This window comes from Cucurbita maxima, unplaced genomic scaffold (assembly GCF_002738345.1).
Source record: "Cucurbita maxima cultivar Rimu unplaced genomic scaffold, Cmax_1.0 Cma_Scf00040, whole genome shotgun sequence".
NCBI classification, from domain to species: domain Eukaryota; kingdom Viridiplantae; phylum Streptophyta; class Magnoliopsida; order Cucurbitales; family Cucurbitaceae; genus Cucurbita; species Cucurbita maxima.
The window spans coordinates 1382785-1402979 of NW_019272056.1; the positions used below are offsets into that span (position 1 = coordinate 1382785).

At 36.0% G+C, this 20195-nt stretch overlaps 2 protein-coding genes across 3 annotated transcripts; one reads left to right on the forward strand and one right to left on the reverse strand.

The window, feature by feature from the left end:
• Positions 1–438: 438 nt before the first annotated feature.
• On the reverse strand, positions 439–6924 carry LOC111469558 (dystrophia myotonica WD repeat-containing protein-like). 2 transcript variants are annotated; one of them, XM_023114859.1, is made up of 11 exons: positions 6424–6924; positions 5981–6304; positions 5607–5715; positions 5425–5518; positions 4359–4446; positions 4183–4266; positions 2826–2922; positions 2664–2751; positions 2427–2532; positions 1446–1538; positions 439–1337 (listed from the first exon to the last, which is right to left on the reverse strand). In XM_023114859.1, the coding sequence occupies exons 1-11, from the start codon at positions 6661–6663 to the stop codon at positions 957–959; spliced, it is 1704 nt and encodes a 567-aa protein (XP_022970627.1). In that variant the 5' UTR covers positions 6664–6924; the 3' UTR covers positions 439–956. The 2 variants fall into 2 exon arrangements, with proteins under 2 accessions (XP_022970627.1, XP_022970626.1); XM_023114858.1 differs by having other exon boundaries at positions 2826–2925.
• Positions 6925–13433: 6509 nt separating this feature from the next.
• LOC111469405 (laccase-17-like) lies at positions 13434–18206 on the forward strand. Its single transcript, XM_023114647.1, has 6 exons — positions 13434–13570; positions 13656–13807; positions 14642–14886; positions 15006–15134; positions 16145–17098; positions 17879–18206. Exons 1-6 carry the CDS (start codon positions 13463–13465, stop codon positions 18007–18009), a joined length of 1719 nt encoding a protein of 572 aa, XP_022970415.1. The 5' UTR covers positions 13434–13462; the 3' UTR covers positions 18010–18206.
• The last annotated feature ends 1989 nt before the right edge of the window (positions 18207–20195 follow it).

The following is a 20195-nucleotide window of genomic DNA, read 5'->3' on the forward strand; positions in this document are numbered from 1 at the left end:
GATGGTAGGAGAATGGTTGAGAGGATAACCGAGATTCTTAAACCTTGTAATTCAATGTTATCAAGATTGTGTTAATTTAAACAAAGCTTATTGGTTTCGGCCAATGCCCTGCAAAATGAATCCACGGAACAAACTCCACAATAATCATACAAGAAAGAACATCAATAACGTGATTCCACATCGGTTGGAGAGGAGAACAAAACATTCTTTATAAATGTGTGAAAACCTCTCCCTAGCAAAGACATTTTAAAATTTTTGAGAGGAAGCCCGAAAGGAAAAGCCAAAAGAAGACAATATCTGCTAACAATAGACTTACATTGTTACAAATAAAGTATTTTTGATAATACCCACAATTTCAATGTTTAAATTTCAACCATAGAACTCGACATGCTGGAAAAATAAGCAACAAATTATGAAGCTCAGATATGAACCTAGAAATTCCAGAATGCAGTTCAACCATTTTAATATCAGTGATTTTGTAATCAGTATAACAAAAACTGAAATCTGAAATGATATAGACAAGATCAACAACTACAATGGCAACCAAATACACATTAGTCGGAGGCAATTCTATGGTATAAAATGATTATTACTAGACAATGATATACCTTTAGTTTTCCCTCGATAACTTATTTTCGTCGTCTCCCCGCCTATTAGATGATGTACTGAAGCGATGTATCGAAGTAACGTTACGCTGTTAACAATAGCCTGTGCATTTTCTATGGCATAGCATATGTCAAACAAGAGTTTATAAGCAGAGCCATTGGTTAATCCCACTGCAAATTTGCAGTGAGTTAATGTGGAGCAAACGTAATACTCTTTCCTAATCTCTAGAATAAGGAAGACCCCAAAAAACTGTCCGTACCATTTGCCAAATAGCAGAGGACCCAAGTGGGTGGAACGGCTTAATCATGTACAAGCGAGATCACGGTATGTCGAAACTGAATTTTGCAACACTACTTCAAAGTAGAGGAACCAACTCTGGTACTAGCCAACGTGCTAGAACCGACGAGAGATTCTGGGTTGCTCGACTGTGTTTCAGAGGACGGTCTCATCCAAATCTTCACATGTCCTTCTCGGCATGCGGTGAGAATAGACTCTTGGGTGAATATTAAGCCAGACAAGGGTTCAGTATGGACACGATGAGCTACTACTGGAGAAAGCTTAGGAACGTCCCTCATGCTTGGAGCAGGTTGAAGTGTGCCTAATGGGGTAATGCTATCCCAGTGAGCTGACTGGCTTCCGGTGCTAAATGTCGGGGATCCACCAGGAGGGCATCGTCGAAGGGGAACCACAATTTCATCCATTGACAAGTCCCACAAGAGCAATTGTGTGTCCTGTGGAAATACACAGCTTCCAAATTATATTTTACACTGAAGAATTATCTGATGAAAAAGAGAAATCACACGACAACACAAGGGGCATACCGAAGGTAGAGCAATTACCTGACCAACTGAACCAAACCGGTAAACGACATTTTCCTCCGTGTCGTCTGAAGTTGGTGATGACCAATATGAATCAAAAGCCACACCACTGACCTGAAGTAAGAAGTTCACAATATGCCAAAGCTTGAGACTAAAACCCAATAACAGAATGAGATTCTAGAGTGACAATGTAATGAAACATTATGAGATTACAAGCGTTCTTGTTTGATTTCTAGTTATGGGCAAAAAGTTCTGCCAATTTTTCAAAACAGGAAAATATTAAACCATAAAGTAAAATTCATTAACCATAAAAATATAATTTAAGAAACAACATAGAAAAAGAAAATATAATATCTTAGTAAAACAACTCAAACCTTTATGACGGGGCATAAATTTATTTTCATTAGATAAATTGCTATCCTGTCCTACTTTTTTCAAAGGAGATCGTGTCCAAGAAGAGAGAATTTTCATCAAAAGAATAAATAATATCTAAACTTATATTCAGCAAGGTAACAGAAAGTGATCAATACAGGTGTCTATCATGGCCCTCCAGTAATGGAGGAGGCTTGTATAACAACCTAAGCCCACCGCTAGTAGATATTGTCCACTTTGAGCTTTCCCTTTCAAGCTTCCCTTAAGATATTGTTAGAAAGATGTCACACCCTTATAAAAAATGCTTCGTTCTCCTCCCCAATCGAGGTGGGATCTCACAATCCATCCTCCTTCGGGGCTCAACGTCCTCGCTGGCACATTGCCGAGTGTTTGGCTCTAATACCATTTGTAATAGCCCAAGTCCACCACTAGCAGATATTGTCCTCTTTGGGCTTTCCCATACGGGCTTTCCCTCAAGGTTTTTAAAACACGTCTGCTAGGAAGAGGTTCCCCCACCCTTGTAAAGAATGCTTCGTTAGGATTTTACAGCTTGCTAGTGGTGAAGGGAAGTACAATACTTGCTTTATAAAATGTATTTGCAGACATTCAATTTCTTGAAGAACATTTTACCCATGAATTATGTCCCTCCCCCCATGCCACCACCTTCCTATCTTCCATGCTCCATACTGTGACAAGATCGTCTTCACCGCCAGTTAAAATATATTTTCCATCGCCGCTGAGAAAAAAACTTAAAGGGTTATTATAAACCTTTTTGATCCATCAGTAAACGTCTAATTTCATCAATAATGAGCAGAGATATAGCAAATGGAAAAAGACTGTTTTCAGAAGTACCATGTATCCACATACCTCCATGTACAACAAAGAAGAGCACCATAATAACTTTTGCCACCACATATCAACTGTTCTTTCAAATAGTCAAATACCCGTAAATATCCTACAATCAGGATTAAAAATTAGTCTACAGAAAATTCTTAATCAGATCATTAGGGGCAGTAATTAAGAGGGTACCATCTCTACCAACGGTTGCCAAATATATTCCATCGCACGAGAAAGCAACATTGTTGATTGGCCCTTGGCATATATGCCACCTAGCAATTGGATTGCTCTGCTAAAAAACAAATTAATTAGCATATAGAAGAGGCCATTGGATGCATCTAATCACAGAAACTGTTGATGGAGATATTCTGATAATTCGCAAGGAAAAGAAAAAGCAAGAGACATAATGGCAATAACCGAGAGTTGTATGGCAGGGTCGGTTAAGATCATAGCTAAGAATGAGAATAAGTTGGCAAAAAATAGGTAAAAGAATTGGGATGAAATACATTGAAGTTCATCACTACTATAAAAATTTAAGATGTTCAACACTTCTTTTTTCCTTTTGCAGGTCATGTTACATTACTTCTTTAAGCGTTCGAGAGCCTTGTGTTATACAGTAAGAAAATTCGACATGTGACCATAGACCATAGTAAATGAGACGTAGGTTGCAAAACTCTTCAGGAAAAAAAAATCTTAAATGAAATTGCATCCGCTGAAACTATCATTGCATCGTCTAGATTACCAAGAAAAAATACGCAAGTGTATAGCAGCTAAGTGACTCCCATTTACAATTAAACAAAGGATATTTTCTTAAAATATTTCTCAATACTTCCCTTGAAAAAAAAAAAAAAAATGAATCCCCATCTGACAATTAAAACTTCAATGATTTCTGAAGCACACAATTCATAAAGTTCTTTCTGTCCAGACATAATAAAGCCACTACAACCACTCCGGCTATTTTTTTAATGTAGTTTTTAAAGTGTTTTTCAGGGTACACTCCACAGCTAGCCATATCCAGACATCAATGAAACTGGTTCTGGACAAACATGAACAATCGCCTCAATAGGCGTCACTGGTGAGCACATTGCTCAAATTATTTAGAAGAGAAGGAAAACTTCAGTGTTATTCACAGAAAAACATAGGATTCAATCTACAAATTTCTTCTATTAAATTCTATTGTGCGAGTGTAGGAGAGAATGTTAGTCATTCCATTCAAATTATAAGCAAGTTACCCTTAAAAAAAAGAACCCACAATCCAAACAACAAAGATACAGGAATGACACTGTTTAACCTGGCTACAATTAAACAACAGTGACTTTCATTAATGTATATGGAGTGGGATAAACATCAACTTTATGATCTAAACCAAATGGGACATAAATACACTTGTAAGATATCTGTAAGTTAATTTTGATGTCCTGATACAAATTGGATTCCAGTAATTCACAAGCAAGCCATGAGATTTTTTTAAAGAAAAACAAGTTCATTGCAGCATAAAATATTATTGGAAATGCATGAATGTTAATGCCGAATAATTCTGTTTAAATACCTTACTGGACCGTGCATGTGCGACTGAAAATTGAGTTTGATCCTTTATGACAGGGAAAGAAGTGTCAACCGTACCGTCCTTGCCCTGAAAAAAAAGTAATTTAGCAACTCATCCTGTGGAACAGATAAGTCAACAAGAGCAGAAAGACACAGCCACATTTATCAAAACAAGCTTGCCTTTTCATAGACATACAAATTTCCATCAGCATGAGCAACAACAAAAGCAGCATCACTTTCTGGAATCCATGCAACACTGGTACATCGACTGCCAAAAGCATCAAATCAATATCAATAATCATACATACGTAACAAAGAATCATCAAAGACAAACACAGAAAAGAGGTAGAATTTCAAGTCGATCAATATCTGGCCAACATTTTTCTAACTTATGATACATTTAACTAGTTAGATTCCTTTTTTTTTCGGTATTACCATAGTTCATTCTTTCATGTTTCTTAATGAAAACTTGGTCTTTGCATCATCAAAAGCAAATTCAGGCAGCGAAACTGCAACCCATGATCATGATTAAAAATGCCACATCCCCATACTGATAATGCTCAATGAGAGTGGAGGAGGATGGGGAATGCTCAACAATATTTTGAACAACATTCTGTATCAAATTCCTAAACCCAGTTACTACAGTGAGATGCAAGCATTAAAGTTTTCTAATTGAATCATCACAAAGAATCTCAGTTTTTAATAATTAACAAATAAAAAGAGAATGTAATCACCTGCTCTTTCATGAAATGACAGAAAGAATAAGAATAAACGCACTAGACAATTGATGTGAAAAGTTTCACACAACTAATTTAATCTTTAGAAACGGGATGTTTACTCTGAGTTATATGCTATTTATGCCGTGATATTTCTTTATTTGCTTATAGTCGTATAACATTGCTTTCTTCAATTCTTCAAATCGTTTTCTAATGTATTTCCTTACTCACGTTTTCTAAACTTTTTCACGTAACGTGATTCGAAGCCCGAATATACACCGACGTTGTCCATGACGTCTGAATTTTTTACGGCTGACTTGTTTGCTTGGTTAGAATAAATGCCGCACAATCATTGTCCCGCTATCACAAGAGTGCGATTATGACATAGTTCACATAGAAGAAGTGTAACTCATACTCTAGGTAGAATGGGCAAGGATGTTCAGAAAATGCTCATTTCACACACTGAGGAATCAGAAAACATAGCTGAAGAAGCTGGACGATTAAAAAAATAGTATGGCCAATACTCTTACCTGTTATTGACACTGCCCTCTTTGTTATAATGTTGGGCTCCAACAAGCTTCTTCCCAACATCTTGTAATTGCTGCCTTAAAGATACCGAGTACACTACAGTTTGCAAAGCGATTGAGCAATTCAAACACAGTTTACTCCAGAAACAACAAACACAAATCATTCATAGAAAAAGTATATTTACCATCTCCAGAATTCAATCCGATAAGTAGGTCATGACCATCCTTAGCTTCAGGATCAAAGGCATGACAGATAGGATTTGAATTGCTAAAGTGCAAGGACTTTATAGGATCCTGAAAAACCACTAGGAAAATGTTGAGGATGGTTGGAAGAGGAATCCCACATCAGCTAATTAAGGAGTTAATCATGGGTTTTTAAAAGTAAGGAATACAGTTATTGATATGAGGCCTTTTGGGAAAGCACAAAACCATGAGAGCTTGTGCTCAATGTGGACAATATCATACCATTTTGGAGATTCCCGATTCCTAACAGAAAACTCATAAACTGAATACACACACTAATCAATCTGAATAGCACAAATTCAAACAAGTTGGTTACCTTATCTGGTGAATTAAGGTCACCAATGAAGATGGTATCTCCGACATTAAAAATCAGATAGGTTCCTTTCCCATCGTAGTTGGGGTTAAGAATGGAGTGGCTGCCATTTGAGCCAACCAGTGAGCCACTTCTACTAGCTCCATTAACAGCTTTACCAGTGCCGTTATTACCTGCAAAGCCAATCGCTCGAACCCCATTTCCACCCCCAACCCCAAGGAACTTTGCAGCGGCATATCTCACTCCACTACTCGCACTCGTACTAGAATTCGAGCTCGGAGTTGGACCAGCCTGCGCCGGCTTGTCCTTGAGCTGCGCCAGAGTCACCTAAAATTCGAACCAAACAGAACAAAAAAACAATCGACAACGCAGAAATTCAAAGAACATTACGATGGATTCAACAATTTCAACATCAAATTGCAAAGCGAAGAAAAAAAGAGAAGCACCTGAGAGAATGATTTTCCATGGGAAAATGGGAGAAAGCCAGGAGGATGAGTCTTTTCATAATAAAGCTTGTACCGTCCTTCAGGGGTTTTAAAATAGGTTTTGAGGCCTTGCGATTGTGAATTCGCGTTCGTAGTCGAAGCCGACGACGACAAAGACGCCGTCGTCGCCGCTGCGTTCGACATCAATCCAACACTATTGCTGTTGAAGCTACTGTTATAGCCGTTGTTTATCATCTTCATCGCCGAAATTTCATCCAACAAAACTCAATCATCAAAAAGGACAAAAAGGGGGAGCGGAGCACAAAATCAGAGATGAACAAAACACAATCCCACAACCGTCGATTGTCAGTTGTAGGGCAAAAATTGAGGGGGGGTTACGCGGCGGCGTTGCGGCGGTGGGATTGAGAAAGGGCGGTGGGGTTTGGGCGGTTCTCGATCTACGGAGGAGGAGGGGAGTGGAACGTAATGGCAATGGTTTTAGTTATTTTGGGTAATGGGGAGAAGGTGGACCTTTTTGGGGTATAAGAAAAAGAGTCAGCATAATGGACGGCTGTGATGTGGCTGATTCATTGTCAGAACTGTCATCTGAGATGGCTAAGATCTCTAGCCGTTGATTTTGGGGGAAGTTTTTCTGGCCGTTTGATGGATAGACTTCTTCTATTTGTTGACTCCCTTTGGCTCTTTCTGATTTTGCGAGGATCCAGGTTTCAGCTGGTTTACAAGCTTAATCTCGAAATTTGGATTTTCACCAATAACAAAAATTAATAATAATAAAATATTTTTTTTAAAAAATGAAATAATATATATATATATATATATATATATATATATATATATATATATTTTGTTAAATTAATAAAATATATGCAGTTAATTTTCAAAATTTTCAATAATACCTGAAATATAAAAAAAAAAAAAAATTAAAAATATCTTCACAATCAGTATCATATTTAAAAAATACCCATTAAAATTAGAAAATAGCATTAATACCTTAATATTTATTAAAACACCGTTTAATAATGCTTTTACTATCAATATATGGACGAAAACTATCTATTTATACCTCATAAATCATCTCCAATTTTTTTTAAAAAAGATTTCTAAATATGAGTATTAATATTACATTTAAAAATTTTTGAATATTTTTGAAACAGGGTGCAAATAGTTCTGTCCTTATTATAATAATAAAAAAAAAGTATTTAAATTTTTTTCTCTAAAAATTAGAGATATTTTTTAAGTTAAAAAGAAATTAAAATGAATTTTAATTTTTTTTTTAAGAAATTTGTATTAATTATAAACTTTATTTTAATAATTTGAAAATTACTCACAAACATGCTCTAAATTATCGTTTAGTATGGAGGAGTCCTTCGCTCTTAAGATGGATGGTGACTGTACTCCACATGTGTCTGCGTATTGAATTACAATCGAAAGGTTCTCCCACGAGGTGTAGGGTAACAATTGTTGTTCCTAATATTAATAAACTGGCTATTACCTCGTTTTTTTAGGTCGAAATAGTAAACTACTTGTTCTAATACCCTTCTCAAGTTAGATGAGTATAAGGTCATGGCTCCCCACTCGGCACAATCAAAGTTACCTAAGTAGTATACCCTCTGCGACTTCTGGGACTCCTTGTGGGTGACAACTAAACTTTATGTATCAAGTAAACTCTAACCCTCTTGGCTAGTTCGTGAATAGGGGTTGTGCCCTAAACGTCTCTATGAGATACCTAGTCAATACAATGTTCTATAGGACTTGCTATCATGATACTAGGTCAGTTAGGCTCCTAAACATCATTTCTAATCATTTTCCCGTGATCCTAATCGAACCTATAAGTATTTCTTGAAACTTGCTTTATATGACTACTTACTTATTCGGGTGTGTTCGGGATTACTATTCATGGTCTTCCCACAACTAAAATTTCTTCAAGTTCCTTGAGTAGGTGCCAAATTGAGTGTAGTTTCAGGAACAATAAACATTTTCGTGAAAATCAGTTTTAAATTAGGTGAAATGACCCAAAGAGTGAGCAAAGGGCATTCTATGTAGTTGTTTACCTGTTCGATCATGTTCAGGTTCACTTTTTATGACCTTCCCGAAGCTAATTTTTCCTAAAATAGGTCCCAAACTGATTCTATTTATTTCAACATCAAAACTTATTGTGAGAACCGATTTAAGCATAAATGAACTAGTTTAGAAGTGTCCAGCAAATCTAAAGGGGATGACGTGGTCACCTCGAGAGATGCCACATCATCATCATAAACCTCAGGCCAGCAATGCACGAAAAACAGTTCTTGACCCCTCTAAAACTCGTATTTTTCTGTTGATACAATGATTATTTCCACTCGATTTCTTCATGAATCTTGTAGTCCTACACACCACAGATCTTTTGGGATATATTTATGTTCATTTGATTTAGAAACCAGAAAGATACATCAGTGTCAAAGTAGGCTACTTGGTAATGAACTTACCAAGAAAATTAATTCCAAATTGCTTTTGATTCGAACGATTTAAAGTTCATCTCCTCTCGATTTCTTCAACAAATTTGTTCCTTCTCTTGCCCTTAATTTAATGGTATAAGACCCATAAAACGAATCAATCTATATATGACAAAATTTTGAGTCGAAGTTCTGAATTTCAAACTTAAACAGCGTATCGAAAGTCAACCAATGGGTTCCAACGTTCCAGCAACTTTTAGCCTTTGGTTTCTTCATCAAAGTTGTTCCTATTCTTGCCACGAAAGTGTACAAATTGATTTTTAAAGATGAGATTCATTGTAGACGAGAAATTTCTCAAAGTTCAGAATTCTAGACCCAAACTTCCAACAAGAAACATGGGCCGTCTTTTTTGTTGTTTTTCTTCGAGCTCTTCACGAAAAACTTCTTACTTGAGCTCAAGAAACTTTTGGGTTAGATTAGACACGCTAATTCTTTCAATAAAAAACGCCCAAATTCTAGATTTCTTATCGAGGGGCTTGATTTACGTTTTGTGTTTCTTGCGTTTTCAAACTTCACAAGACTTGTAGATCTCCTTCTTATGAACCCTAGAGAGACCAAAATCAAGCTTTTACGTGGTATATAGAAGACAAACTTTGAGAAAAATCGAGTAAGCATTCCCATAATCTAGCCTTCGATTAATCTCGTTTCTTTACTTCTTTTCATATTCAGTTAAAATAGTGATGTAGTTGGAGTTGTGGATCGATATGAATTTTAAGTTTCAAGTATGGAGGAAGTACACACGAGGTTTAAATTTCGTGAGAACGGATTTGGAAGGGGGTTAAGAATAAGAAAAACCGAGGGAAGGTCAGATTTTGGGTTGACTTCATTTAAGCTTTTTCAAATTTGAATTCCACCAATAAGAATCTTCCACTTGGCAAGCATCCCATGGTTGATTATCTCAAAAATTTTCTTCAATTATTAATTAATAACTTGATAATTATCTCCGAAAATAATCATTTTATGCCCCCAAAATATCAATTTGTCATCTTATGAACTAGCTTCCAAATTAGCTAAGTATTGAGTGGGCTTAATTTTCAATTGGGCTAATTATGGGGCTATTTTTCTAAATTTATAACCTTTAGGGCCATTTTTACAAATTGCCACTTTTTACGGTTATCCTTATAAATTTTGTTTATTACGAGGGTTGCCCTTGCAAATTAAACTTCATGTGGGTTAAATTTTCAATTTTACCATTTTATAACCATTTTTCCAAAAATACCTTGTCTTAAGGATACCAGGTCCTCTCGAACACCCCCTCGCCTCGACCAACATCGTCATGCACCTAGAAAAGAAAATGTAGAAAGTAATGAAATACAAATATTCTTAGTAATCAATCTACTTGTAAGCTCTCATCGCATCTTTGATCTAGCAGAAGACCACAAACTGATCTCTAGAACCTAGGTATGTTGTTCTCGTTGTGCAGTCTTAGCTAGGTTATGTAGCCTGCTGCTTATTTATAGCTGAGTCAACGGTTATATATAGTATAGCTGAGTCAACGGTTATATATATTAAAGTTATATTTGGTAAATGACATAGTAAATGATAAATAACTCGTAAAAAAGTATATCTAAATATATATAGTAGATTGTTATATCTGGTAAAGCTAAACCATATATATATATATATCCCTCGAGAGCTTTGAAAATGTTTTATAATACAAATCCTTTAGCCAGAGTTATCTTTGCATTTTCTCTCTCTTGTTTCTTTGTGTTCATCTAGATCGAGTGTATGCGTTGTTGTGCGATCCTAACACTAGCTAGCTTACACAACGATGTTTGGTATCAGGAGTTGAGGTTGTTACATGAAAGTCCCACATCGGCTAATTTAGGGAATGATCATGAGTTAAGGAATATTCTCTCCATTGGTATAAGGCTTTTTGGGGAAACCCAAAGTAAAGCCATGAGAGCTTATACTTAAAGTGGACAATTTTATACCATTGTAGAGAGTCGTATTCATCTAACAGAGGCAAGAACACTCTACTATCAAGTAGCACAACCGAACCCATTACACAAGCCATGGAGTGGCTAAAGGTCGAGGGTGCTACACCCTGCACATGCAAGCACGACTGACTTCCCGAACATAAAGGTTTTTTTTATTCTCCGAGTTTCCAATCCCGCATTCCAAACCTCTAAGTTGATACCACGTTGAAGCAGCCATTGATCCCCATTTGTAAGCATGGAGGTTGCATGGACCAACAAGCTCCATTCTACAAGCCAAACATGGTGGCTCCACAGCCATTTGAATAAATAATAAATTGAAAAACAAGATATCCAACAAGAAACACACACAAACATAGTAACTTACAAAAAGGAACAATGTCTGGTCGTTGGTCTCTGGTTTTTATTGCTTCAAACAAAATAGCTTCAAAAGAGGTTATCCAACCAACTGTTCATATCATATCGTATCCTAATTATTTTATTATTATTTATTACATGTCTCTTCCCCCAAACTCCATGCAATAATATATATATATATATATATATATCTTATTTCAAACCCTAAAATGACTTGTGAACTGATATGAAACCCTTTTCCTTTTATTTTATTATATTTTTTTAATCACCAAAAACCGAACCAACTCATATGACAAACCATCCCAACAACTATTTCTTTGCATGAAAGGTCAACTTTTGACCTTTTCCTTTTGTTGGTCGTGTTTTGTGTCCTTTTTTCAATTTTAATTCTAAATCTTTTAACCACTTTAATTCTATGTTTTATTTCTTATATATATATATTTCAATTATATGGATTAAAATAATAGCCATTATTAATAATATTTTCTCTAAAAATTACTATTATTTATTATTTAATTTTGATGAATTTGAGACTTTATGTACCAAAAAGATTCTCTTAAAGGAAGGTATTCGTGTTCGGATGATGGCTCAAGATTAGCCTCATGAAAACCTTATATTTCGTGAGGAGGTTCTACTTTGTAGAAACGATTTTTAATTGAACTTTAGCTTTAGCTGGTCGTGACCAAGAAACCAGCGGTTTCGCTTGGTGGGTTGGGAATGCCCGACTTATCAATCTATCTGGTAAACTACTCGGGCTCATTAAATTTAAGATTTAAAAGAGGAGAAAATGAAATATATAGAAAAGTCGAGGTTATTTTAGTAAATTTTTTTCTATAAAAGTTGAGGTTTTAATGGGATTATATAAAAATTAATACCTATAATAATGTATTGAATCTACTTAATTAATTAATCAATTGTTATAAACTAATGATAATTGATTGATTAGAAATATACTTAACAGATACTAAATTAATGTAATTGGGTATTTACTAAGACTTGTAATAAATTAGAATTTATTAAATATATTTAATTAATTCAAATAATTTAGTATAAATTTTTAACTTTTATAACTCAAGCTTCAATTAAAATTATATATTATTATTCGTTATCAATTAATGATAAACTATTTAATATCCTTTTACTAACTTATGATTTCATTAATTAATGTATCATAATTATATAACATTTATGAAATTAATTTCAAATATTCAAATAAAAATTAACATTTTCATTTTATTGTTACCGTAAGCTTCGCAGTTTTAATCTTATAAAATATGCTTTGAGACTAGAAGCTCAACGTCCTCGCTGACACACTGACCGATATCTAGATCTGATACTATTTGTAATGGTTCAAGCCCACCACTAACAAATATTGTCCATTTTGGCCTGATACGTTGTGATGTCCCACATTGGTTGGGGAGGAGAACAAAACCCCGTTTATACGGGTGTGAAAATCTTCTTCTAGTAGACGAGTTTTAAAGCCTTGAGGGGAAGCCCAAAAGGGAAAGTCCAAAGAGGACAATACCTGCTAGTGGTGAGTTTGGGTCGTTACAAATGATATTAGGGCTAGACATCAGACGATGTGCTAGTCTTCTCGTTGTTCCCCAACGTGGGATAGACACGAGGCGGTATGCCAATAAGGACGCTGGCTCCAAAGGGAGGTGGATTTGGTGGCGATCCCACATCGATTGGAGAAAGAAATGAGTACCAGTGAGAATGTTGGCCCCGAAGGGGGGTGGATTGTGATGTCCCACATTGGTTGGGAAGAAGAACAAATCACGCTTCATAGGGTTGTGGAAACCTTCTCTTAGTAGACGCTTTAAAGCCTTGAGGGAAAACCCGAAAGGGAAAGCTTAAATAGAACAATATCTGGTAGCGGTGGGCGGTCGTTACATGGCAATTGTTTACCTAATAAAAACATGATGGGGATTACACATTAGATCACCAAAGACATGATTAATTACAAGATATAAGAAAAATTGAAAGAGATTAATTGAAGAACAAGAACAAGAACATAAAAATGTAATATCATTGATTATCTTGGACACTACTCTAAGTGGTTCTAACAACCCTAGCTGGCCCTCTCCCCTCTTAGAATGCACATGTCAATATCAAAATTAAGTGTGTTCTTGATGATCTTAACCCTATTGACCAACCAAAAACTTCACTTTTTTCCACTATATATATATACATATTCATAAATCCTTTCACAAAATCACCCACCAATCTCCTAAGATCTTGTTCTTCCAAGAAATGGGTGTTTCAAATCACAGCCTTGTCTTCTTCTTTTGCTTCATTTTGTGTTCATTTGTGATTCCTGAGCTGGTATTTGCAGGCGTAACCAGACATTACAACTTTGAAGTATGTGTTTTTATTGTTTGATTTTTGTCTGTTTTTTGAAGAGTTTAATGAAATGGGAATGTTTGTATGTTTGGATGTTTTTCAGATTAGATTGCAAAATGTGACACGTTTGTGCCATACAAAGAGCATGGTGACAGTGAATGGCAAGTTTCCTGGACCTCGTATTTTTGCTAGAGAGGGTGACCGTTTACTTATCAAAGTGGTTAACCATGTCTCCAACAACATATCTATTCATTGGTATAATTTTGTTTTTGATATTCATTCTCATTGACATTCATGTGTGTAACCATGTCTCCTTTTGGTCTCTTAGTTTTCGTTTGCTCGTTAGGTTTAATAAAAAATGTCGTTTATTGTTCTTGTGGCTTCAATTTTTACCTTCGAGTTTTGTGAGATCCCCACGTTAGTTGGAGAGAGGAATAAAACATTTTTTATGAAAGTGTGAAAAACTCTCCCTATTAGATACATTTTAAAACTTTGAGGGGAAGCCTGAAAGGGAAAGCTCAACGAAGACAATATCTGCTAGTGGTAGGCTTGGGATGTAACAAATGGTATTGGGCGGTGTGCCAGCAACGACACTGGCCCACAGGGGGGTGGTGGATTGTGAGATCCCACGTCAATTGGAGAGGGGAATGAACCATTCTTATAAGGATGTAGAAACCTCTCCCTAGCAGACGCGTTTTAAAACCTTGAGGGGAGCCCGAAAGGGAAAGTCCAAAGAGAATAATATGAATTCCTCAAGTATGTAGAAACATCTCCCTAGCATACAGGTTTTAAAACATTGAGAGGAGCCCGTAAAAGAAAGTTCAAAGATGATAATATTGATCTTCGGGTTTCAATATTTTATATTTTTACCTTGAAATTTTCATTAATGCACATTTTTGAAACTTATAATTAAGGAGTAAAAACTGGGATCAAATTGAAATCAAACTCGAAATTAAGGAGTCAAAATGTAACCGTTTGAAATTTAAAGACCAAATAAGAACTAGAATCAAATTCTCGAGCCTAATTGAGTATTTTTGTACGAGAAAACATCAACCTAACAACATTATGAACTCTTTTGTTTGAGTTTAGGCATGGGATACGACAACTTAGATCAGGTTGGGCTGATGGACCAGCATACATAACTCAATGTCCAATTCAAAGTGGTCAAAGTTATGTGTATAATTACACCATTGTTGGGCAAAGAGGAACTCTATTTTGGCATGCTCACATTTCTTGGCTACGATCAACACTCTATGGACCTATAATCATTCTTCCTAAACATGGAGTTCCTTATCCATTTCCCAAACCCCACAAAGAGTTCCCAATCATCTTTGGTAATTAACCTTCATTATCTCTTAATTAATCTCTCTAAACCCTATAAATTTTGTGTATTCTTGCGATTAAACGCTTTCTAATGACCTTGACTTGTTTCGATATGGTTTTGTTTGAAAAGGGGAGTGGTGGAATGCGGATACTGAAGCGGTTATTAGCCAAGCTCTGCAAACGGGTGGAGGTCCGAATGTATCTGATGCCTATACAATGAATGGTCTTCCCGGACCTTTGTATAATTGCTCCGCTAAAGGTATTGGAAAATAATGTGTTTCGAGTCGTCTTGGTGATGGTTTTGTTTCTCGTATCTTGTTTTTGTGAGATTCTACATCGGTTGAGGAGGAGAACGAAACATTCTTTATAAGGGTGTGAAAATCTCTCCCTAGCAGACGCATTTTAAGAACGTTGAGGGGAAGGCCGAAAGAGAAAATCTAAAAAGGATAATATTTGTTAGCGTTGGGCTAGAGTTGTTACAAATGATATCAGAGTCAGACGTCGGGCAATGTACCAACGAAGAGGCTGAGTCTCTGGACAGGAGGCTGTGCTAGTGTCCATGAGATTCTACATAGGTTGGGGAGGAGAACGAAACATTCTTTATAAAGGTGTGGAAACCTCTCCCTAGCATACACGTTTTAAAAACCTTGAGAGGAAACTCGAAAGGGAAAGCCCAAAGAGGAAAATATTTACTAGTAGTGAGCTTGAGTTGTTACAAATGATATTAGAGCCAGACATCAGACGATGTGCCAGTGAGGAGGCTGAACTTCGAAAGGAGGTGGACACGAGGCAGTGTGCCAGCGTCTGTGAGATTCCACATCGATAAGGGAGAAGAGCGAAACATTTTTTATAAGGGTGTGGAAACGTCTCCCTAGTAGACGCGTTTTAAAAACCTTGATGATAACCGAAAGGAAAAACCTAAATAGGACAATATTTGCTAATGGTGGCTAGAGCTATTACAAATTGTATCACAGCTAGACACTGGGCGATGTGCCAGCAGGAAAGCTGAACTCCAAAGGGAGTGGACACGAGGCATTGCGCCAGCAAGGACTCTGGGCCCCTAAAGAGAATAGATTGTGAGATCCCATAACGAAACATTTTTCACAAGAATGTGGAAACCTCTCGAGACGTGTTTTAAAATTTTTTAGGGAAATCCCGAAAAGAAATGTCCAAAGAAAACAATATCTGTTAGTTTCGACTCGAAATCCAAAACCAAAGGATGTTCGTACAAATTTCTAACCTTTTGTTCTCAATGATCGGTCCATGCAGAAACATTAAAGCTAAAAGTGAAGCCAGGAAAAACATATCTTCTACGTCTAATCAACGCAGCATTAAACGACGAACTCTTCTTCAGCATAGCAAACCACACCCTCACAATAGTCGATGTGGATGCCATTTACATCAAACCCTTCAAAACCAACACTCTTTTAATAGCACCAGGACAGACCACAAACCTCCTCCTCCACACCAAATCCCACTTCCCAAACGCCTCATTTTTAATGCTAGCACGACCATACGTAACAGGTCAAGGAACATTCGACAACTCCACCGTTGCAGGAATCCTAGAATACCAAACCTTAAAACACCAAAAAAACCTACCACTTTTCAAACCAAATCTTCCCGCTCTAAACGACACTTCTTTCGCTACAAATTACACCAAAAAACTTAGAAGCTTAGCCAACTTCGAGTTTCCCGCCAATGTTCCTCAAAAAATTGACAAAAATTTTTTCTTCACGGTCGGGCTCGGGACAAACCCTTGTAACCAAAAGAACCAAACATGTCAAGGACCAAATGGAACAATGTTTGCAGCCTCAATAAACAATGTTTCTTTTGTAATGCCAAATACAGCCATTCTTCAAGCTCATTACAAAGGGCAATCTAATGGGGTTTATGTCCCATTTTTTCCAAATGATCCTTTGATTCCTTTTAATTACACTGGTAGCCCTCCAAACAATACTATGGTTAGTAATGGGACAAAGTTGGTCGTGTTGCCTTTTAATACAAGCGTGGAGTTGATAATGCAAGATACAAGTATTCTTGGAGCTGAAAGTCACCCTCTTCATTTGCATGGCTTTAATTTTTTTGTGGTTGGACAAGGATTTGGGAACTTTGATCCTAATAAAGACCCTGCAAATTTCAACCTTGTTGATCCCATTGAAAGGAACACGGTCGGTGTGCCATCGGGAGGATGGGTTGCTATTCGGTTTCTCGCTGATAACCCAGGTCGGTAAAATCAACTCGATCTAAAAGCTTAAACTGATACATTACGAACATGAAAGATTTCAACTTTACCATCATGTTTATCATAATCATTTATTTTTTCAAAATTAAGCTTTTAAATGTTTTTTTTTAATCCACGAGTTTCTTTTGCTTGCCCATTTCATTTTTATTTGTAAATTTTAAAAATTTGTGTTTGTTTCTTGTAATTAAATAAGGTTTAGGGCCTTTTTACCAAGTTTTTATTTTCAAATTTGACTAAGAGTTAAAAGGGGTTCAAAAGACTTTGATCAACTCAACTCAACTCAAATTAGGGCTGGTTCATGAATTTTCCTATAATTATTTTAGGATGAACTAAACTAACCCCAATTTATTATTGTATATATATATATATATATATATACCGTGTATTTAAAAATAAATAAATAGATGTTTTACATATTAGCCTTTTCGAGAATAACACAGAACTAACCTAATCCAAAGATTTTATGGTTGGGTTAGGTTGGGTTGAGTTTATTATTTAATAAAGGTTGTTTGAGATTAAAAAGCGGACAACCTGAACAATTGGGTCGCATCTAAAAAATTGTCCAAACCCATAAACACTTCTATTAAGAATTAACGTGCAAAATTGAGTCTAAAATTTGTGTACGTATTCATTAAATATTTGCTTTCTATAAAAGCTAATTTTTTTTTTTTTTTTTTTTTTTTTTTTTTTTTTTTTTTTTTTTTTTTTTTTTTTTTTTTTTTTTTTTTTTTTTTTTTTTTTTTGTGTGTGTGGATATATAGGAGTATGGTTCATGCATTGTCACTTAGAGGTACACACAAGTTGGGGCTTAAAAATGGCTTGGTTGGTATTGGATGGAAAGCTCCCTAATCAGAAGCTCTTGCCTCCACCAGCTGATCTTCCCAAATGTTGAAACCAATAACCAACATTTCTTTGCTGTTGTTCTTGTTCTTGTTCTGTTTTTTTGTTTTGTCTTAGATTGTTTTTTTTGTTTGGAAAATCCTGTCTTTAAATTATCTTTTTGCCCTTATATCAATGAGGATAAGATGTGTGGAAGAAGAGTGTTGTAGCAATTTGTGATGTGCTAAAATGGCAATTTTATTGCTTCGATTAACGAGGTTGGTTTCTAAATTTCAAATATGAATAAATAAGAAGTATATGAATGAATCACGACCACATTTGAATGAGAACATTTTAATGATAGAATGACTAAGAACGACGACAACAATGAAAGTTGTTACCAATATCAATAACATGCACCTCTCTTTTTCGAAGGCTTAATCATAATAACTTCATAATTAAGCGTATTTTGTTTGGAGAAATCTTATGCCGGGTGACATTCTGAAGTTTTTTCTAAGAAATACATGTTTGAAACAAAACTGACGGAAAAGAATTATGTTGGTCTATGGAGATAATCTTCTTCTTAAAAGAGAAAAGTAAGTAACGTGACGGAAAATACCAGAGACATCAGATGTCAAATCCAATTTTTGAACACTGGATTCGGGGCGAACCAAGATAATGGTTACAGTAATGATGACGATCAACGAAAGAGGAGACAATTCAAGAGATTCTTATAAGTTTTAGTTTAGCGTTATGAATCATAGTAAGAAAATATCTTGCGAAATTACTTGCTCTAAAACCTTTGTGCAATAAATATTGAAAAGATTGATTCAAGAACAAAGTTTAGTTTTATCAATCAAGGGTGATGTAAGATCGAGACATTCGTCATTCTGATTTTAATATGTTTTGTAAGATGTAATAAATAATGATGTAGTAGTAAGATCCTCCCGAAGCTTGAGAATACATATCGAATACGTGGAAGAGTTGGATCGAGAAAGAGAGGGTACTATGAGATCCAAATTGCCTATGAATCTCAATGACTATAAATTGGCAACGGACACGAGAAGAATAATACCACGAATCTTATATAAACAAGAATTTGGTTGAACACACAACTTAACCTCATACACAATCTTGCATTCGACGTAGTATAAGTTTCTCCGTTCAAAATGTTGGTAATAATATCCGAATAATTTGCACAATAGATGTAATGGCTCAAGCCCACCACTAACAAATATTGTTCGTTTTAGTCCGTTACGTATTGTCGTCAACCTCACGATTTTAAAATGCGTATGCTAGAGAAAAATTTCCACACCATTATAATGAATGTTTTGTTCCCCTCTCTAATCAATGTGGGATCTCACAATTCACCCCCTTCGGGAGCCTAGCGTCCACTAGCACACTGCTCGGTGTTTGACTCTAAGACTATTTGTAATACCCTATGCCCATTGCTAGCAAATATTGTCTGTTTTCGGCTGTTACGTCGCCATCTGCTAAGGAGAGGTTTTCACACCCTTATAAGAAATGTTTTGTTTCCCTCTCCAACCGAGGTGGACTCTCACAATCCAACCCCCTTGGGAGCTCAACGTCTTTGGTAGCATACCGCTCGGTGTCTGACTCCGATACCATATATAATAGCCCAAGCCCACCGCTAGCAGATATTGTCCGATTTAACTCGTTACATATCACCGTCAGCTTCATGATTTTAAAATAGTCTGTTAGGAAAAGTTTCCACACCCTCATAAAAAATTCTTTAATCCCTTCTCCAATCAAGGTGGGATCTTTTAACATCCTCACTAACACACTATCCCATGTCTAACTCTAATACCATATGAAATAGTCCAAGCCCACTGTTAGCCCATATTGTCCGTTTTAGCCAGTTACATATCGCTTACAGCCTCACGATTTTAAAACGCATCTGCTAGAGAGAGATTTTCACAACCTTATAAGAAACGTTTCATTCCCCTCCCCAACCAACATAGGATCTCACAACAGAACTCTTACTTAAAGAAAAGAAATGCATGTTGCATCCGTAACACTTTAAACCTTCTTATCATACTTCACTTCTAGGTTTTTTCTTTCTTGAGCTTGAATCGAGCCAATTTAACGATCAAACTCGAGAACTCGAGAATCATCATTTTAAAATTTATTCTTCACCACAAGCTATATAGAGTACATAAAAATGGAGATGTATTTTAAGCTTGGTTACATAGTGAGCTCAAGATCCAAATGAAAAAGCATTTGAGCAAACATTCACAA